This window comes from Armigeres subalbatus, chromosome 1 (genome assembly GCF_024139115.2).
Source record: "Armigeres subalbatus isolate Guangzhou_Male chromosome 1, GZ_Asu_2, whole genome shotgun sequence".
NCBI lineage: Eukaryota > Metazoa > Arthropoda > Insecta > Diptera > Culicidae > Armigeres > Armigeres subalbatus.
The window spans coordinates 262,143,747-262,166,783 of record NC_085139.1 but is presented as its reverse complement, the minus strand read 5'-3'; the positions used below and the strand labels follow the sequence as shown (position 1 = coordinate 262,166,783).

At 38.6% G+C, this 23,037-nt stretch overlaps 1 protein-coding gene across 4 annotated transcripts in view; it reads left to right on the top strand.

Moving 5' to 3' along the window:
* The first annotated feature begins 326 nt into the window (after positions 1-326).
* LOC134207147 (fragile X messenger ribonucleoprotein 1 homolog) overlaps positions 327-23,037 on the top strand; it is a 58,566-nt gene continuing 35,855 nt past the window's right edge. For all 4 annotated transcript variants that reach the window (XM_062682868.1, XM_062682867.1, XM_062682866.1 and 1 more), the window contains exon 1: positions 327-482. In XM_062682868.1, the coding sequence (XP_062538852.1) occupies positions 432-482 (51 nt within the window). In that variant the 5' untranslated portion in view covers positions 327-431. The remainder of the gene's footprint in view (positions 483-23,037) is intronic.

The following is a 23,037-nucleotide window of genomic DNA, read 5'->3' as shown; positions in this document are numbered from 1 at the left end:
ATATAAATAGTTGAATCACGTCGAATGCTCTCTTTTTGGACAAAATGCATGCAGAGAACTTTTAACGAATTATGGATAGTTTAAAAACTATCGTAGTGGATGTTACAAGCGTGCGGTCAGAATAGAGCTTCAAGAGAAAAAAAGCTGGTGTATAATTTAATATAAGTTTTAAATTAGATGTTTTTAATTTCCTAGCAAGTTTTGAATCCAGCCAATGTAATCGTCGTAACTTTCAGGAATATTTTTTTCAAATCATAGTGGTGAACTATTTCTAGCCAACCGAAGAGAATTAGTTGCCCACTGTCATCCGCGAAACCGTGAAGCAGCAGCTTGTGAGGTTTTTTTTTCCTGGGTGTGTAGAAGATCCGAGTGCTGAGCAGACAGCAGTGTCAGTGCAGGGGAGAAGAGAAAGAAATATTCCCAAATCCAAAATGGACGAACTCTTTGTGGAAGTATGCGGCGAAAACGGAGCCAATTATAAGGTGAATATTGCAAAAAGTACCGTCGATTTGTGCGATTTCCGGTGCGCTGGGCTGTGCCCGTGCCGGGAGTTATCGAGTGCGACCGCGGCGGGCCCGTACCGGCCGAAAAAAGTGACGATTTGTGGGGTGGTGAAAATTTTTTTTCGCGAGTTCGTGGAGCGCCCGTCGGACGCCATCCAAGGAGGAAAAAAGAAGAGGGCAAGAAAAAGTGCTGCTGCAGTTCCTTCTTCAGATTCGGACAGTTGGACAGATGGACTGTGGCATGGAGAAGCAGCGCCCCGTCTGAAGAAAAGTGTAGGATGGCACCGGCTGTCGGACAACTTTGAATTGAAAAAAAAATGGGACTTACTGTGACGGGGAACGGGATGATGTCGGGGGATAATTGAGTGTGTTGAGTGTGCCGATGCGGAACGATTTTTGGGACCTCGTGCCGGACATTGACTGGCCGCAGCAACAATCGTATGATTATAGTAGTGGTGATGGTGGTGGTGCTGGCCGATTGATTCTTGCGTTGATCGGTTCTTAGTGGTGTCGTCGCGGCCCATCCTTTTTTTGCGTTCGCTGCTTCCTCTATGGCTGGGAGCTGTCAATAATTTTTCGATCGTCGTCAAGACGTTGTCAAGAGTGTTTGTTGGTGTGCCGATCACGGGAGGTTGGGTTGGTTTCCAGGGGAAGCGCTGGACGAGTTGTGGGTGTTCGTCGCAGGCCGTCCGCTGACAGGCGGAAGTCTGGTTGGATCTATTTGTTAAGGAGCATTGACCTGCATTGGGTTTGTTTGGATTTACTGGCGAATTGTGCAACACGATACAGTGTAGCGGAAAGGTTTGTCTCGAGATGCGTTTGTGGCCAGCAGTGAATTCTATTTCTAGTAATTTAATAGGGGTTGAAATGTCAAGGGTGTCTTTCATGCCAGCCTACACATTTTCTGATTGTGGAGTCCATATGGTTATTTAATTCATTTAATGGAGGTGGCCAACCGTCCAACGACTTCAGGTGATTAATGGGCGTGTTCCTGAAATTATAGAAAATGTAATCTGGTAACTTTCTTATCGTTGAAATCTTTGGCAGGCAATTCAAGTAATGACTTCCTAGACACAAAGTTTGACCTCTACAGTACATTTTGAAGTAAGAGCTTATTTTCGCAAACTACAATAATTGTTTGTAATTATTATTTTTTTAGTTCCCTTTTCCTATAATACAAATTTATAAATCATCTCAATGTCAGATGTTCAGAAAAGCGGCTTGGTCTCGAGTGTGTATGGATTGCAATAATGTGCCAGAATGCCTAACAAATAATATGAGGGCTTCAATGGTAAAGAAGGACTGTGTTGGTAGGTTTTGCTCGGATTTATCACAAGTACAATCCCCAGAATACATTCCTCAGAATGACATTTTACTGAATTATATTCCCCAAATTGACTTCAGGACTATTATATCCATAAGATTGACATTCCCAAAAAAAATGTTGGGGTTGTATACAAGACACGACCGCTCGACGTAAACTGCGTAAAACCATATATAGTACACTGAACCAATTATTCCGCTCTATATAGAAAAGAAGGAACCATCCCACCTTCACTACTACCCATCTTTAGCAGCATCTCCCACTCTGTGAGGGAGTAGTGATCAAACTGTCTAGCAGCTGGGCCACCCCATTCATACACCCAGTTCAATAATTGATAATACCCTAAAAGTAGGCAATTACGAAGGATTGGAACGCGCTGTATAGGGGATGCATGATGCATGAAAGAATTAAAATTTTCAATAGTTTAGCGTTGATGATCAAAAGTTTCAATACTACTGGCAAATTGGTGGAGAGTTTGCGAATCGATTGATATATAAATCTTTAAAATCCATTGAAAGATTAAGGACCTATTAACGTTACAAATCTTACATGATTTCGTGACGGTCCCCAATTTTGAAATTTTCATGTTACACCCTGAATCCGAGTCTTCCCCTTAGACGTAGTTTACGTCAAAAATACCTCAACAATCATAAAATTCAAATCTATACCGATTTTAGATCTAACGAATCGATAAAATTTAATTAAAATTTAATTGTTTTACCAAAACTTTTAAAGGGGGGCTATCGATGCGGTGCCAAAAGAAATCGGTAAAATACATACTGACTTACTGGTTTACGTTAAAGATAAATAAACAGATTAAAAATTACAAAAATCGACTAAATCGAATGACTAAAAGGTAAATTTTGTTTTAAATAATGTGTGAAAGCAGAATAAATATGAGTGATTAATCGAAGTAGTGAATTATATTATGAAGCGATTTAGACCAAATCAGACAGATTGATTGGTGTAAAAAAAATCAAACTGGTGATCGTTTTGGGAATGTCCACATTTTCGTAGATATTGGACAAGGACAAGATCTGGAGAAAATGTTTCACTTTTCGGTACTAAACGGTGAGTTGCCGTCCTTATCTGTATGAATTGAGGGCAGCCTAACGCCTCGCGGAAACTTTCATTCGGATTCTAAATGGAGACTGATTTTGTTTTTCAATTTCGTTCCGTAATCCCGTGAGTCCCGTGAGCTTGGTGTTCATGTAGCACTTCCACAGTTATCGACTGCGAGGTTTCTAAGCCAAGTTACCATTTCTGCATTCGTATATCATGAGGCTAACACGATGATACTTTTATGCCCATATTTCTTAAACTCGCAAAGGCAGCACTTTCTTGATCCATGCGTCTATGTTGATTTTGGTACCGCCGTCTGACGCCATTTGACTACCAAGATATTGGAAGCTTTCAACCAACATTCTCCATTGATTGCCCGGCTACTGTGAAACTGGAAGAGTGGAAGGGGTCACCGTGTTTACATCCAACGATTTGGTTTTGTTGACGTTGATGACTAAACCTGCCGAAGAGGAGCGCTCGGCAAGGTCGTTGAGCTTTTTTTTTTTTCCCTGTTGGGTATTTTAATCACTGCGACCATTTGTTAGATCTATTGTGATATATGCCCCATTTCATATAGCTTTGTCAAGTTGACGCATCATTGCTATGTAGAGCAATTGCATCACCTTGACTACCAGCGTCTTCCCAATACGGTATTATGGTTCTGATGAATCGCACTACCAAATTGGGACTTGTTCTCCAAACTTCAGAGGGTTCTATCAGCCCCCTGTTGAAGAACTGTAATCTTTTTCTAAAAATTGCCGGACAATGGCATAACAGATGTTCCGAGTCTTCCACATGTATACCGCAGAAGCGACATACATCATCTTGAAGTTTTCCTAGCAGCTTCAAGTGATAACGGCTCGGGCAATGGTCTGTTACAAGACCTGTATATGTGTTAAGATCTTTTTTTGAAAGATCTAAAATTTTGCGAGTGATAAATACGTTTGGTGTGATGAAACGTTTAGACTGCCTCGCAATCAAGGTGTTCTTCCAAATGTCCTCTATTTTTGAATGTTCCCAAGATTTCAGTTCCATTCTAAGAGAACACGCAGATACACCACAAAAAGGTTCTGGACCTATGAATTGTCGAGATGAACCAAGTCTTGCCAGCATATCAGCTTGTTCATTGCCTTCAATGCCACAATGACCAGGAACCCAATATAGGTTCACTTTGTTACGACTACTCAAGGTTTGGAGTGACTGAACACATTCCAAAATGAGTTTAGATATGCATCTTGCTGATTTCAAAGCATTCAATGCTGCTTGACTATCAGACATTATGCAAATATTTGAATGCCTGTAATTTCGACGTATGCATAAATTAGAGCATTCAAGAATAGCCTGAACTTCAGCTTGGAAAACAGATGGCCACTTTCCCATGGGAATCGAAATATTCGTTCCTGGGCCAGTCACGCCTGCTCCAACTTGATTGTTCAGTTTTGAACCATCGGTGTAAACACAATCGATCCTGAACGAAGATTTGGTCCACCATTTGTCCATGTGCTTCGCTCAAGATTAATTACTTCAAAACATCGATAAAAGTTGTATCTTCTTCTCATCCAATCATCGTTGTTTGTGATCAGTGAGTTGATACTTATTTTGTTTAGAATACTAAGATGTCCTGTTAGGTCACCTTCGAAGAGGTTTGAATCTCTTTTGATCTTCAAAGCACTCTTCTCTGCTTCTAATTGAATAAATTGATCCAATGGTAGCACGTGGAGCAAAGCGTCTAGTGCTGTGTTCGGCGTGCTTCTTATCGCACCAGTTATTGAAAGAGTAGCTAATCTTTGAAGTTTTCCCAACTTCTTCTGTACCACCCTTTCTTTTGTTTTTGGCCACCATACTAATGCGGCATATGATATTCTGGGTTTCACAATCGCCGTATAAATCCATTGAATCATTTTTGGCTTAAGTCCCCACTTTTACCGAACGTCGCCTTACTTATCCATAAAGCATTTGTAGCTTTGCTTAATGCTTCTTCAAGATGTAAGTTCCAATTCAGCTTACTGTCAAGTCGAACGCCAAGATGCTTGACTGAGTTTGAAAGTTTCAAATCTGCTCCTTTCAGTTTTAATGTAGGTAAAGAATAATTTCTTCTCCTTGTAAACGCCACTAGTGTGGCCTTTGAAGGGTTTATGTTTAATCCTTCGTTTTCACACCATAATGTGATGAAATTTAGGGCAATTTGCATTCTATTAGAAATAACACAGTCATATTTTCCTCTCACCAATATAACTATATCATCTGCGAAGCCAATTATCTCGAAGCCTCGAGCCTCCAGTTGTTTGAGAAGATCGTCAACGATTAAAGACCACAATAGAGGTGATAGTACGCCTCCTTGAGGGCACCCTTTTACTGCTCTCACACTAATTGATGAGCTTCCAAGGTTTGCCGATATTTCTCGTTTTGATAACATCTCGCCAATCCGGTCAACAATGCATACATCGAAACCTCGTTTCAACATAGCATTCTTCATTGAACTGTGAGATGTGTTATCGAATGCTCCTTCAATGTCGAGGAACGCTGCAAGTGAAATTTCTTTTGCTGCAAAAGATCTTTCCAACTTTGTAACTAACTTGTGAAGCGCTGTTACTGAAGATTTACCCTCCTGATATGCAAACTGATTTTTGCTCAGAGGAGTATTCGTTAAATAAGATGATTTTATGTGCTCATCTATTAGTTTTTCCATTATTTTTAGTATAATGGACGATAAGCTAATTGGTCTGAAGGATTTTGGAGATGATTTATCCTTCTTATTAGCTTTTGGGATAAATGTGACACGCACTCCCCGCCATGCAGTCGGAATATAGCCTAATATTAAGCTCGATTGGAACATCTTAGTCAGAACGGGTGTTAAGATTGCTTTTCCCTTCTGTAGTAGTACAGGAAAAATTCCATCCCTACCTGGAGATTTGAAGGGTTCAAGTGAATCAATCGCCCATTCAACTTTCTGTTCAGTGAATATTTCATTGGCCAGAATGCCAGTATTGCTCCTGGTGCAATTCATCCCAGTGACTTTATTCGTTTGTTGAATATCTCGCCTGGCTTCATTAACACCAGTTTGCATAACAGATGCATTCTGGTCCTCATGTGAATTGATGACAGAACACGGGAAGTGTGTTTGCATCATTACTTCTAATGTTTCATAAGTTGTCTTGGTAAAGGACCCGTCATCTTTTTTAATAGTCCCAAGACCATTTGTGTGATCTTTAGCAAGGACTTTCTGCAATCTAGCAGCTACTGGAGTACTTTCAATGTTTTCACAAGTGTGTATCCAATTTATCCTTTTAGATCTTCGAATTTCTCTATTGTAAGCAGTTAGGGATTCTTTGTATTGTTCCCACTGTTGTGTACGTTTAGCCCGGTTAAAGAGTTTCCGTTTTTTTTTCCGCATCTTTTGTAAATTGGTATTCCACCAAGATACGTCTCTATTTGAAGAACGTTTCTTAGCAGCGCAGCTGACTTGAAAAGCTTTCAGTATCAAGCAAGAAAGTTGCTTAGAACTTTTTTCAAGTCCATGACTAGTATTTAATGAGGTGCTTAAGTTTTCCGCCTCACTAGCCAAGTTTGAGATATAATATTCCCAGTTAGTTTTCCTGGGATCTCTTTTGGTTTCTATGAGTTGATTTCCAGCCTCATATTCAAATAATATGTGCATGTGATCAGATAGAGATATTTCTTCTGATACATGCCAATTTTTGATTTTTTCCGAAAGTGTATGACTACACAAGGTTAAATCAAGAACTTCTTGCCTGATGGCATTTGAGAAAGTGGGTTTGTTCCCCCTGTTACATATATCTACATCATTTTTTGCAATATAGTCGAACAGGTTTTCACCTCTTTTGTTGATATCCGAACTAGCCCAAATAGTGTGATGAGCGTTTGCGTCACAACCGATAATGAAAGCTTTATTTTGCTTCCTGCAATATGAAATAAAAGCAGCTACTTCTGGTGGAGGCACATCGTCAGCATCTCCAGGAAAGTATGCTGAGGCGACAAATATTTCCGTTTTTCCACGAATTGTCGGTACCTCCATCATAACCGCAACAATATCTCGTTCAATAAACTCTGTAATTGGAAGCACTTTTGTTCTTCCATTCACCAAAATTGCAGCCCTGGGAGGTTGCTGTCCTGTTTTGTAAAATACTTTAGAAGTATTTGTAGGAATTCCCAATATTCTACTATTGTTCGTCCATGGCTCCTGAATTAACGCGATATCCAGTTTGCTCTCAGCAAATCTCTTGCAAAAGTACAGCTGTTGCTCCCTTTGCATGATGTAGATTCACTTGAATGAACTTGATTTTGCTATTTTGCATTTTTTGTTATTTGGATATAAAACTAGCATAATTTGTAGTATGGCCAGAGATATTGGGGTTTTCCCCGTAATTGCGTACTCTTCAAAGTCCTGGGATATTTTTGTTCTGATTTACGAATCATTACATCATCACCAGTATCTTTAAATGTTTTGCTTAATCACGGTTAGCCCTATACTCTGGTCTTCCACTACCAATTTTATAGCTGATTCATTCCCAAAAATTTTATTATTATATAACATTGAATACACCACAATATAATAAAATATATAAAAATAAACAAATAAATAAGTATATAAATAAAAATAAATTATATGACAAAATTACAATAAGTAAATAATAAACTATAAAAATAAAACCAAAAAAAACAGGCTTAAATAAATAAGCAAGTGTCAAAGCAAACTAAAGGTAAAGTCAGATGGATGTTAAAATATAATAGTGATGTATTAAAAGTTATATTAATACCGGCATGAAGCTTTTATGACCAGCATCCCCTATTTGAGATTTTTGTATTGCCTTCTGTGCGGTATTGTTATCGTTGAGCTTACTCTGCATATTAGAGCGCCGTTGAGCGAGGAGTGAAACGCCATCAGCCAATTCGAAGTCGATTAGGTGCTCCATGGTTATAGGCTGCCATAACAGCCCGCGGTTTGGTTCACGGTCAAACGCACCTACCAGAATCTCGTCGATTACAGTAACGGTGATAGAATACATTCTTGCCTCACACCAGCTACGACCCGGATAGGGTCGGACAACCCCGTTGTGCAGCACTCTACACGAGAAGGGCTCGTACTGTGCCTCGATGAGGCCGGTGATTTTCTCAGGAAACCTCATGCGTCTCAGGGCATCCACATATTCTCGTGATTGGAACGGTCGAAAGCTTTGTCGTAGTCAATGAATACCAAGTAAAGGGACTGTTGGAATTAGTTGACCTGCTCCAGAATGATACGAAGTGTGACAATGTGGTCCACACAGGATCTTCCGGCACGGAATCCGGCCTGCTGCCACCGGAGAGTCGCATCGATTTTCTCCTGAATCCGGACTAGGATAACTTTGCATAGAACTTTGGGAACGGTACACAGCAACATTACGCCTCGCCAATTATCGCATACAGTCAGGTCACCCTTTTTGGGCACCTCCACTAAGATACCTTGCATCCAGTCGACCGGGAAAGTTGCGTTGTCCCAGATATTACGAAATATGTAAACGATGCAGTAGTTGAGCGGATGTCATGGGGTCAGCTTTGAGCATCTCGGCTGATATGCGATCGACCCCTGGGGCTTTATTCGATTTCATGCTTTGGATGGCTGTTTGAATCTCTAGCAGTGATGGAGCTTCGGTATTAACGCGTGTTATACGTCAGATCCTAGGCAGATCATGCCGAGGTGGTGGTGGCCTGGCTGGCGCTTGAAAAAGTTGTTCGAAGTGCTCGAACCAGCGTTTCAGGTGGTTAGTTGGGAGATATCGTAGAGGATGCGAATGTCCATGGTAGCTGTGGCTGTCTCTCTTTCGTCGGCCAGAGAGTCTGCCGACGCTCGCTTGTCCTGTCGACATTTACGTTTTACTTCTTTCTCCAGAGCCAATTATCGTTGACGGGCTTAGACTTTGGCTTCTCTGGTTTTTGATCGCTCTATTGCGGATTTGTCTTCTTTTCGCTCCTCTGTCTTCCTCCAGGTCTCATCGGTGATCCGTTGTTTTTTCTGGTTGCGCAGTTCGCCCAGATTATTCTCGCTGGTGGCGATGAACGCATTCTTGATGGCGGTCCACTGGTCTTCCACGCTGCCACCTTCCGGAATATCTGCAGCACGCGTTTCCAGTTCTACAACGAAGGACCGTTTCACCGTGGCATTTTTCGCCAATGAGGAGGTGATGAGCAGACGCGAGATTGGCACTACGTTTATTCCGTACATCAAGAACGCTCCATTTCCATTTTCGGCTGATGCAGATGTGGTCGAAAAAAAATCTGCGAACAGCTCTCCGTTTTCGCTCATTTCTCCGAGACCATGGCGTCCCATAATCCGATCTTCGCAATGAAGTCGCCCGAACAGATCTTGTTATCACTCTTCGGAATTCTATCGGCATTGACTTGACTGTAGAAGTTCTCTTTGTCTTGCAGATCGGCAGCATCGGTTGGCGCATAACATTGGATTATACCGTGATGTGCCCTAATTTCGCGCGCGCCCTAACTTCGCGCATTATAAAATCATTTTTTTTTTCAATTTTTAGGTACCAGTTAAAATTGAAAAATCTGGAGGATTACAAAATATCATTGTTGTTGAATGTTTTTCACGAAAAAAATTTAAAACAAACTTGGTTTAGTACACCAAATAAAAATATTTCAATTTGATCCTCCCTTCTACCGCCATATTTGCTTGTGCTTAGCACAGCGACGAAGAACATGACCCGAGTAAACAAATGATTTTACTGTACAAAACTGGCTACTTTTTGGAAATATTTGTATCTATTATGCTCTGTTGGATATGTTTATTCGTCATTACTATTGAAAAGTGTAAAATTTTATGTATTTTGTGTTTATTTAGACTTTCGCTTTGTGAGCGAAGTTAGGTATATGAGAGTAATTATGGTGCCTAATTTCGTTTATTGTTGTTGCGTAGTTTCATTTGCAACATTCTAATGAAACAAAAGCAATATAATACACAGGACAGTTTTACACTGAATAGAACCCGAAAAGTTCATTCCCATACGCTTTTTATCTAATTTTCAGGCGGATAACCACCGACATCGACTAATGTTGACTTGAAAAATCTTATAGATCAGTGCATGCAATAGCTACCAAATCTGATTTGTAAAATGATGCTAAAATGTGCGATGTGTAAAATGATGCTAAACTTAAGATAAAACTACAGCAGCTTTTTCGATAATGTATATAATATTGAAGATGTCTTGAATAAAACACATATTTGAAGCTGTCCTATGTAAGAGATAGCGGTATTTAAGACTTTCTCTCATGACGTCTCGAAAATTTAAACTGTTTTTATACACCAGCTAAACATTGCTCATACAATGCCTTTTTTTTTTAAATATGGTTTATATTTCAGAAGCAAACGATATTTTAGGAATTATGACTTGTGTCAACTAAAATGGATGAAGTAAAATCTAAGCAAAGCTCCAGGGTCGAAATATAGGCACATACCATTTCGACTAAAGAATGGGTCACTGACGGCTGTCTGATACCGTTATCTGCATATTTTGACCAATGGATGCATGCTTCTATTGGTTAATTGATTATATTTCATCAAACCAATAACGATATTCAATTCCAAACATGAGCGAAGTTAGGAACACTTTTGCGCGAAATTAGGAGCATACAACGGTCTCGGATTCATACTCTAATTTTTTTAAATAGCAGCAAAATTTGCAAGTAACATTTTTTTGAGAACCTAGATACGTGATGCAGTAGCAAATGTTTCCAAATGGCCACTACATGTTTTTAATGAACGTTTTAACTTTGTCAGATCTTAAGTGCGCGAAATTAGGGTACTTCACGGTAGTAAGGTTTCGGACCCGTGTTCTAAATCTGGCAACGATTATCCTTCCACTTATAGGTTCCCACTTCATGAGCGCAGAGTGTGCCTGAGCGCTTAGTAGGAAGCCAACTCCTCGATGCCGGGGAGCGTGTTCACCTCGTAAACCAGAGTATAGAAGAACTTCTCCCGACGGCGTTCTGTGTTCTCTAAAGTTTGGCCCACGGACTTCACTCAGTCCCAGGATCTCAAGTTTCATGCTGCGTGCCTCATTGGCAAGTTGTGCCAATTTACCCTGCTGGGCTAGGGTTAAAACGTTCCATGTTCCTATTCGTGCTCGTTGTTTCGTACAAAGAGTCTTTGCCGTAAAATCTGGCCGTATTCTTTCATTATCGGATTCTCGGACAACTTGATGTTTCGGGAACAGTAGGTTGTTGGCCCAAGGTTCCCTATCCACTGGTATGGGGCTTAGGTATAACTTGCGGGGAATAGCATTTCATACTCAGCGGCTGGATGCCAGAACAGACGCTGTTGGAGCCGCACCTCCTTTGTAAACAGACGCTCGATCAGTCGGGTCATATTTGTTTAAAGTCCCACCCAACACCAGGACTAGGCTAGTGCGCTTTGAGCGGCACACGGTCGCTTTGATAGGGCCTGCTTGCGGACACATGCAGCTTTTTATAAAAGTTCAACAGAGCCCACTGTCGAACCCCACCACATCCTAGGCAGACCGCACAGGACGCACCCTCTCACACTAGCTGATGTCAGAAGGACAACAGTGCCCAGGCTACACTACCATATAAGTACGCAACCCTTAACTGGCGGTCAATTGTCATCGGAAGACCCGTGGAAGCGTGAGTATTGGAACTTGTGAGGACCAGAGCTATGTTAGCCGCTACTTCCCGGATGTCAACTCGCCATTTCGGAGCCCAAATACACAACCAATCAATTATTTTACCGTTGGAATAGGCAGCTGATTGCTCTGGAATGAATTGGATTTTTTTTTTATGAGGGCGTTTAAATATTATATCATCAAGGATTCAATGAGAATGGAACATTTCAATTAGTTACCTGCGGGTTTTTAATTAATGAAATGACTGTGAAGCATAAAGCTATTTTTAAGTAATTAAGCAAAGCATATAATATCTTCATTTTTACATCACCATGTCAAATGAAATCTCGCTTAACTTTTCAAAAGGATCTGAGTAACATTTTTTTATGAATTAATTTGACTACTGCAATCGAAAGCTTTCATGTTTTTCTATTGATTACGCTATTTAAATTAATGAAAAGTTAAGCGAGAAATGATCTTATTTTTGGTCGATTTTCCTATCTCCAAGAGACTTTCACAACCATAATGTTTTACTGTACTGCCCATGATCGCATAAATGTAACATTTGCATTTTGGTTGATTTTCTAAATCGTTTGTCAATCCTTTTCACAAATTCAATCATTTCACGCTTACCACCGATAAGCAAGATAGTAAAGCCTATTTATTATTGTGGGATAAGATGCAGTAAATTTAAGCTTTCTGAACAATTCACAGGCTTTTTACAAAATAAACAAAAATACGAGTGTTACATTTATGCGATCATGGGCAGTGTAGTGTTGGAAATTTAGCTTCCTTTTTCACGGTGCTCAACAGTCATAAGAATGGTTGCTGCTACCCAGCAATTCCAATAGGAAATCGATGAAAAATGGTTCGTTATCTCAAGCTATATCTGGAATAAGGGCGAATGTCGCAAGATAGGATTCTCTCCGTCGGCTTCTCCCCTTTTAAATAAAAGTGACAAGCAGCGGATTTATTTGTGGTTTTTTACCTAAGAACGAATGAAAACAATGCGAACTTGCATTCTGAGGTGTTAAAATGCAAAGAAATCCCCTGCTTGTCACTTTTATTCAAAAGAGGGGAAGTCGACGAAGAGAATTCTCTCTTGTGACATTCGCCATTTTAACAGATAGAGCTTGATCTGTCAGATCATTCAATAATTATTGAAATGTCACTTTTAAGTTTAATTTTAGCTTAATTCTCCAAATGAGACATACCTTAGGCTTTGGTCCGATTCGCGAATTAAAATTGAATTAAAATTAAAAGTGACAGTTCGAAAATTATGAAATCCCCCGCTCATAAGAATGGCTGGTGCTACCCAGCAAGACCAACAAAACATCTATCAAAAATGATTCAATATCTGTCAAAAGTAATCTTGCTCTGCGAGCAGGGTTATTTGAAAAATTTTGAACCGTCATTTTTAAGTTTAATTTGATTTTAATTCGCGAATCGGACCAAAGCCTTAGTAGATTCCCTCGACATTGCGTAATCCATTGGTATACCGAATTTCAAGTCTACCAAAAGTTGTTCTACATTTATAACTGATTCCTGGAACCAAGGAAATTATCGATCATTTAGTAATTTACGTTCGATAATTTAGTAGTTTGTTAATAATTCTAATTAATACGACTAAATGATAACACAATTCCAATCATTTAGTTCGAGTTACTAAAACTATAGCTATAATTCCATTATTAATTGAATTCTAACAACGGACCATAAGGTAGAAGTCCACCATACAACACATTTTGAAATTCAGCTTCTGGAATGAGTTATTAACAAACTACTAAATGATCGATAACATCCTTGCCTGGACAACAACAAGGTTTTATCTGGATTTGAGGTAAACTCGTTTTATGCAGTACCACAAATCTTATGTACCAAAACCAAACTTTTTTGTACATTTTGGGGCCCCCACTTACCGTCGGCCCCGGGGCCCCCTTCCGACTAAATCCGGTCCTGCCTCTGACACACTCTGACGCTCCACGTGAGTCTAACTTGGGTGCTCACTCTTTACGCGCCATGGGAGACTAACTTAGATGCTCACCTTGCAACCTGATTCACGCTCTAGCACACCAATTTGAGACTTTTTTTGGTGCTCACTCTGGCAAACCCTGTCGCTCTTCCTAACACTTGCTATGACACACCGTGTGGAGCTTAGTTAGGTTCTCATTTCTAACATGCCATGGCTGAGGCTGACTTGGATGCTCACGCTACACTCCTCTGCCATGCCTCGAGGTATCGATAACGATAGGTACCAACAGTTCTACATTACGACCCTCATACCTCGCCATGATCCGTCCGTACTTACACCTATGCGCTCACTCTTCTACCATGCCTAGAGGTGACGATTGCGGTTGCCACCTGCTACGTCACACTTACCTCAGAATATGCCAACTCTTTTTGCTCTAACTAACCAATCACAAGTTAGTCATGCTTGTCGACTGCTGCTCAGCACGCCAGATTCTCTGCAAGCCGCAGGCAATCTGAAGGGTTGCAATCGAAATTGCGTTCTACTTCTCCACCGCATGGCACATCCTTGGGATAAGGATATCCCGGGTTTCTGGTTTTCTGTTGGATCGCTATCTCGGCAGTCTTTACCACCGAGTACATAGCGTCCAATGTAGAATCAAATATACTCTATTACCAATATAGTCCACTCTGGCTAAAAGGCAAGCAATGTAGTGAAGAGACATTCATAATTCAATATGCAACATAACATTTCAAAATGATATGCTAGAAATCATCCCATGACCCCATTTTGATATGAGTTTAAAAGTAAAATAAAAAAAAATGTAATTCAAATTTTCAAAAATTGTAAAATTAGTGTAATTTTCGCAATTAACGCACCCCTTGGCTATCGGTTTTAGGCGTTAGTTGCCTTTTGTGACGCAAGATGGTGTTAATGTGCTGTCTTTTGCCTAATATATGGGGATTTGCGAAGTGGACTATATTGTTAATATACTATACTTTGGTAGAATTATCATTGCGACATCGTGTCTTGGAGCCTTGAATGGTAGTGCTAGTAAAGCATAGGCTTTTTTCATCATTGATAATGATGTAAGTTCCCTTCTTTTCGGCAATACTTTTCTGATGCGTTTCCTGATTGCGATAAGTCGTAGCTACGCTTAATACTAGATAGGCTAATTAAAAATGTGTTCACGTTTATCGATATTCGTAGGGAATTGTTCATTATAGATAGGTAATAACAGTTGATTTGGAAACGATTAAGCTACTTGTTAGAACATAATAATAGCCTTAGACTACCTTAACAAAGAAATGAAAATAAAACAGACTAAATGTACGAATAGTTTCCACTTGCAAGACATAACATTGAGTTTGATAGTATTGGCACAGAACAAAAACCATGAAGAACCAACAAACAAAGTTATTCAACGCATACTTAATACCTGTAGTGTTTCCACGGGAGTGTATTTTCAGCGCGCGCGCTCCTGTGGCTCTGGCGTGCATTTTTTTCGATAGTTTTACATGACATTTAGAAAATTCAAATATCCTTCTATTAGCTGCATTTACTTAGTTGAGACTATAAAATCGTTTAAATGGAGTAAAATCAAAGAACAGAATTTTTTGCCTTTGTCTTTGTTTTTTGAGCCAGTTCAACAGTGTCTTGAAGGATACTTGTACGGCTGGAGAACTGCTTCAAAATATATTAACTTGTCATTTTATGAACCGATTTATTGAATACTTTCTTATACATCGTCCATAATGGCAACAGACATCAAAAAACTGACACAATGATTTGACTCTGACACCATGAAATGACAAAAATTACTTTAAAATATTTCAGACCGCATCGTGCTTTCGTGCTGTGCGGTTCTTTCTCTCTTTGCGGAAGGAAGTTTTTAATACTACATACCCGAAGCTATTTTAATTTCAACGGTGCTTCTTAGCGCTATTTGTACCCACTGATCCCGTTACGATCTTTGCAAGGACCCGTGCCTTCGTTTTACGTTGGACCCGTTTGCGGAAGTAAAATTCCGACAAGCGGTGGTAATCCTGCAGGGACACCGTTCTGGGAAAAAACCTCTTAGAAGGTCACGTCTCCACGCTCAGCCATGAGCATTAATAAAAACAAGAGGAAGGGGGAGTCTCTGGATTCTCCACTTCCTTCAAAGAAACAAGGTTTCAAGACCGTCCTGCTAAAGCGCGGAAAAAATAGAAGGAAGCTGAAGAATTCAGATATTCCTTCTAACTCTAATATCGGAAATAATTCTTCTCCAATCGAACTGAGCAATCAGTTCGATTTGATTAATGATGAAATTGAGCAAATCGAATATACCTCTAGCCCAGGTGATTCGATTCATGCGAAAAAGCAAAGGATTCCGCCAATTATGGTATCTGTTGTCGAGTTTTCTGGCTTCCGGAATGAGATTTTGAGTAACCTTCAGGGGATCAAGGTTTCATTTCAGATTGCTAGGAAGGGTGACTGCCGCGTTTTGCCTGGATCCTTTGACGATCGCAAACGTCTTCTTCAGTATTTAAATGAAAAGCGCCATAAATTCTTCACATACGACGACAAAACTGAGCGATTATTCAAAGTCGTCTTGAAAGGTCTCCCCAGTGATGATAAATCACTGGATGAGATTAAAATTGAAATTTCTCAATTACTTGGATTTTCACCAGTCCAAGCAATTAAGATGAAAAAGAAATCCCACTCTGGTACTTCCCAGAGGGGCATTTCTCAAGAATTTTATTTAGTTCATTTTAACAAAAGTGAACTAAATAATATGAAAAGTTTGGAAAAGGCCTGTATTATGTCTCATGTCCGTGTTACATGGGAACATTTCCGCAGGCCTGGGGGAAATTTCCAAAACCCCACCCAGTGCCGTAAGTGCCAAAAGTGGGGTCATGGAACCAAACATTGTCACATGGATGTTAAATGCATGATTTGTAGTGGAACCTCTCACGCCAAGGACGCATGTCCTGTGAGAGAAGATTCCAATAAATTTAAGTGCGCAAATTGTGGGCAATCATAAATCCAATTTCTGGGAATGCCCTTCACGCAAAAAAGTTTTGAATTCCCGTGCAAAATTGATGACGGGAAATTCCAATCGGATCCCAGATTCGACGGGTAGAAATTTTTCAAACGCTCAAATTTCGAAACCAGTTACCGGTCGAGCAATTCATACCCACCACAATTCACAAACAAATTTTGCCGCTCGTCAACGTAGCAAGCACTTCAGTAAATTCCCATTTTTCCAATGTACCTACGTATGCAAACATCGCTGCTGGTAGACAAAATTTCTCTTCTCAAAATGAGGTTTATACCCATGTCCCAACAGAAAATAATGGTCATGTTGCCAATTCAGGTAGCATGACTGCTTCCGATTTTGATTTTTTAACTGAACAATTGCATCACATGATTGATGCAATGTTCAAAGCAAATACCATACCAGAAGCTGTTCAGGTTGGTATAAAGTACACACAAAAAATTGTTATCGGACTCCGTTTCAATGGATCCAAATAATTGTGTGAAAGTTCTAAATTGGAATGCCCGCTCTCTAAAGGGTAAGGAAGATGAATTATTCATTTTCCTAACAGTTCATAATGTGCATATTGCCATTATAACAGAAACTTATTTAAAACCAGGACTCTCCATTAAAAGAGATCCAAATTATTTTATCTACAGAAATGATCGTCTTGACAGCGCCTGTGGTGGGGTCGCCATTTTCATCAATAGACGTATCAAACATAAATTATTTTCTTCGTTCGAAACCAAAGTTTTTGAAACCTTGGGAGTTTCTGTTGAAACAAATTTTGGACAATTTTCCTTCATTGCAGCCTACTTGCCTTTTCAATGCAATGGGCAGCAAAAGAATTTGTTGAAAGCTGATCTTCAAATTCTGACTCGCAACAAATCAAAATTCTTCGTAATTGGTGACTTCAATGCCAAACACCGTTCATGGAATAATGCTCAAACCAATTCCAATGGTAAAATTTTATTTGAAGATTGTTCTGCGGGATATTATACTATTCAATATCCCAATGTACCAACTTGTTTTTCTTCTAGTCGAAATCCTTCTACAATTGATTTAGTTTTAACGGATTCAAGTCAGCTATGTGGCCAATTGGTAACTCATGCTGACTTTGACTCTGATCACCTTCCTGTGACATTTGAAATCTCACAAGAAGCCATTTATAATCCAATCAGCTCTACTTTTAATTATCATAGAGCTGATTGGGATTTATATAAAACGTATATCGATAGGAATTTTGATGTTGATATTCCTCTCGATACCAAACGTGATATTGATAATGCTCTCGTATCTTTGACAAATTTAATTGTCGAAGCCAGAGGCATTGCAATTCCTAAATGTGAAATTAGCGCTTAAAGCTTAAAGAAGGAATTAAAATTTAATAACAAATTGCGAAAAGGCTCAAAAACTTGTTCAGCAGTTCGAGAGTGCCCATAATTTTAGTCTAGGTCTCACTAGTCCAATTGAGGATCAGGTTACACGGAGCTTCGAAGACATTCTCAATCAAGATAATGTTTTTGACCCTTCGTTGGGGACTAATTTGGATGAAGTGAGATATATTACTAGAAAATTTAAAAATATGAAAGCCCCGGGTGATGATGGTATTTTCTACATACTTATCAAAAAACTTCCTGAGAGCTCTTTATCCTTTTTGGTTAATTTATTTAACAAATGTTTTCAATTGGCATACTTCCCAGATAAATGGAAAAACGCCAAAATTGTTCCTATTTTGAAGCCGGACAAAAATCCAGCTGAGGCTTCTAGTTATCACCCAATCAGTTTGCTTTCTTCAATAAGCAAACTGTTTGAAAATATTATTTTAAATAGAATGATGGTTCATATTAATGACAATTCTATTTTTGCTGATGAGCAATTTGGTTTTCGCCATGGGCATTCAACCACCCATCAGTTATTAAGAGTAACGAATTTAATTCGGCTCAACAAATCTGAAGGATATTCGACTGGAGTTGCTCTTCTTGATATAGAGAAAGCATTTGACAGTGTTTGGCATGAAGGTTTGATTGTAAAATTGATGAATTTTAATTTTCCTCTGTACATCATTAAATTGATCCAAAATTATTTATCAGATCGCTCACTGCAGGTAAACTATCTGAATTCTAAATCTGATAGATTACCTGTAAGGGCTGGTGTCCCCCAAGGCAGCATACTGGGGCCCATATTGTATAACATTTTTACTTCTGACTTACCTGATTTACCACCAGGGTGTCAAAAATCTTTGTTTGCAGATGACACAGGTCTCTCAGCCAAAGGGCGTAGCCTTCGTGTCATTTGTAGTAGATTGCAAAAGTTTGGATATTTTCTCCACTTACTTGCAAAAATGGAAAATTTCCCCGAATGCTTCCAAAACTCAGCTTATAATTTTCCCACATAAGCCGAGAGCTTCTTATTTGAAACCTTCTAGCAGACATATTGTCACTATGAATGGGGTTCCAATTAATTGGTCTAGCGAAGCTAAATATTTAGGACTTCTGCTAGATCAAAAATTAACTTTTAAAAATCACATTGAAGGCCTTCAAGCCAAATGTAACAAATATATTAAGTGTCTATACTTATAAACAGAAAATCAAAACTTTGTCTTAAGAACAAACTTTTGATTTACAAACAAATGTTTATACCTGCCATGTTGTATGCTGTGCCAATATGGACTAGTTGCTGCAATACCAAAAAGAAGGCACTTCAGAGAATTCAAAATAAAATTTTGAAATGATTCTGAAGTTGCCTCCGTGGTATAGTACCAATGAAATTCATATAATTTTTAATATTGAGACATTGCAACAAATGTACAACAAAATAATTGCCAATTTCAGACAAAAATCGTTGCAATCTTCTCAACAATTAGCTCCTTGTACCCTTAGTATAAATTAGGTTAAGTTTAGTTTAAGTTGAAAACACTGTAGTTCCTATATGGTTCAAATAAACCAGAGGAAATATCCTAACTGCCAGAGGCAATTGAAATGTATTAATAATAACTAAAAGCGTAACATAGCAAATAAGGATGATAGTGTTAAGAAAACACGGAACACCTAATCTAAGAGATGAATGCATGTATTAGATAATTAGCAAATAAAATTAGTTAAAAAAAAAGATATTTCGAAGTTAGTTAGCATTTGACCTCGTAATTCCCTCCGATTCAGTTGCAATGCAACAGCGTCTTCTTGGACGACATGTTTCGTGTAGGCTGGCAAACTGCTTCAAAAGAAATTATGCAACGGTATCATCAAAGAGGTTCTATCAGAGACGGGAAGATCGACCATAAGACTTCCTAAGCCCATCATCAAATGAAGCTCATGTAATGTTTGGAAACTCATTACTTGTTGAATCTTGTTTGGAGGCGATTCCGACCCATAAAGGTAGTATTCGGCGTTTTCTTGAAATGAGCTTCAGAATATGTAGTGGTTAAAATAGTAAGTTGAAATTTTTTGATAATTGCTTGATGAGAACCATTAACTTTGGCCCGCTTTGGCCTTTTGATTCAGTTTCAGAAGCTTTCACCAAATAATCTTCAAAATATTAGGCGTTTGATATTCATCAAAATCTAATGCGAAGTTATTGTTCAAAATACGTTTCCATTAGTTTTCTAATTCATCATCAACTAGTAATAAAACTGACTCTTGTGAATGATGATTAACTTAATACCAAATTTTCAGAGCGACTCAATTTTTTTAGGCAGGGATACGAAACTCGACTTGTTGAGTCTGATGATTGAGTCACCAATCCGCAGTAGAATGCTTCTGTTACCTGTTGATAGTGTTGGTCTGCGTGGAACTGCTGTTAGATTCGTCCGAGTGACGTGAATTTTCACTTGCAGAAGCGGATGGGTCGTTGTGAGAAATTGGTAATTTCTAATAAGCTAGTTTCCGATGGAATTCCTAAAAAAATTTAAAGGACTTATAGATGGAATTCCTGAAGTATTGTCGGAAATTTTTATGAAGGCATTTTTGGCCAAATTGTTGGGGGTATTTCCGGAAGAACTTTGTGAGCTGAAAGAATTCCCGAAGAAAAATCATCAATATTCTTTTAACAACATTTCGAAGAAATCCCCACAGACATTTTCCAAGGAATTCCTAAACAGATTTTCCGAATACATCCCATAAGCAACTTTAGAAGGAATTATTTTCCGGAGAAATTTCTAAAGGAGTTCTGAATGAATATTTGGAGACATAAAAAAAATCAAAACAAATGGACCATGTTGTGAAGGAATTCCTGAGGGAATTAGAGTTTAAAGAAATTTCCGGAATAATCCGTAAATGAATTTCTGAGGAATTTTTCAGAGAATTTTTGGAGGAATTCTGAAACAATTTCTGAGGAAACTCCTAAAACATTTTCTTTTCTTTCAGGAAATCCTTTGAAAATTTATTAGAGAATGGAATAGTTTCCGATGGAGTTACTTTAATTGGCATGGCATATTTTGAAGAATAAAATAAAAAAATAAACAAGAAAAAATGAAGGTATTTGCAAAGGAATTCTTGCCGAAAACTCTGGAAGAATTCCCGGAGAATGTTTCAAAGGAATTGCTGGAAGGAGTTCTGAAGAAATTCCTTAGGGAAACTTCGAAGAAATCCCTTATGCAATATCCGGATGAATTTACTAAAGGTATTCATGCAATAATTGCCGAAGAAATTTGATAAGGAAGAATTTCGGAAGGAATTCTTAAAGAAATTTTCGAAGGCATTTATCAAAGACTTGCAAAACAATTTTCGAAGGAACTAATGGAATTCCTTTAGGAATCCTTTAAACATTTCCGGAGGAATTGCTAAAGAAGCTTACGAAGGAATTCCTTAAGGAGTCTCCGAAGGAATTCCTAACGAAATTTTCGTAGGAATTTCTGAAACATTTTTTTCGTATGCATTCCATAAGGAATTTCCGAAAGAAATTCGTAAAGGATTTTCTGAAGAAATCCGTAATGGAAATTCTGAAGGAATTTCCGGAAGAATTCCTAAAGCAATTTTCTAAGATTTTTTTAAAGGTAACTTTTCGGAGGAATTTTCAAGCAAATAATATACCAAGTGGTTTTGTTAATCATATTCAAAACTTGATTTATAAATAAAAAATAGTTGCACTGGACAAACTGGAAATGCATTCACAAGCAATTATTTTGCTAAATTGGTTTGTCAAATATATCAACTGTCCTAAAACCACAAATAAAAAAAAAAACAAAGAAAAAATAAGTCGCCTGGTGGCCGACTAAATGATGCCATGGCTTAGACGAATTCCAAAGATCAGTTAAACATTTCATGTATTATTCTACTTATTAGATTAAATCTAGTAGATAGAGCCTCATTCAAACTCACAAACTAATCAAATAGTAATGAAGTAATTCGACATGCACTTATACACTAAGGATACGAGTAACGCTACATTAGATCTAATAACTGGTCGCAGTGGCACACCCAAACTGAACAAAAAAAAACAAGACAACGTCACCACGCTGACTTAGAGACACCATCACTTGAGGTAGATAAGAAATTGAGTTTTGACGAGTTCCAGTTTAACAACATTTATGAACTATCATAAATCGCGTTTAGTTAGTACTACACAGGATTTTGTTTTTACGCGGTTTTTTTTTTCGCTCGTATTTTTGATCGTGTGACTTCAATTTGCCACCAAACTCTTCGCAACATGTTTGAAAAAATCCAGAATAAATCAAAGAAAAATCACATGATAATTTATATACGTTAAACATTTGGGATGAGTGGCAAATTGAGAAAATGTAAATCGTGAAAAACAGAATCCAGTGTATTCCGATTTATTCCACCACGTTGTATTGCTTCACAAATACGTATTTCGTCCTGAACTGTAAGGCCATCTTCAGTGTCTAATACTTCACCCGACTCGACTCAAGTTAATTGATTTTTTTTATTGCGATTAGCCATCGGCATGGCAAAATTATGATCGGCAGTGCGCCAACCCGAAATTTCAGCAAAAATTTAGCATAGTATTCGGAAATACGAGGGCTACATCATGTTTTTCGTTTTTCGTACGACAGTAATGAGCATTGATACTGTATATAATGCTCATAAGTGAGGGTTATTTGCACATATAGGGGTGATCGGGGCAATATGGGCCACCTAAGGAAATCGTTCCGAAAAGCGCTGAAAAGCTCAAAAAAACATCGTTCAAATGTAGTTGACTTATACTAGAGAATGTTACCTTTCATATAACGTCGATGAATGACGAAAAATGCGTTTGGAAATTGTTGGAATGCACTTTTGAAAATGTATTGATATCAAAGTGTGTTCCCGACTATACGGGGCAATATGAGCCACCATTTGGGGCAGTATGGGCCACCCATCCAAAACGTTTATTTAGGCGAAAAAAGTATCGTAATATGGAAGAATATGATATTCCTACAACCGTTGTGAGTATTCCATACCAAATAAAATAAAAAAACCGCACAACAGCGGACTGAACCGATTTGCCACTCTTCACCGTTTGAACAGCCACATTTCAATTAGCCAATGGTCATTTTTTTCTGTTTCAATCGCAGTAATGCGCTGTTGTAA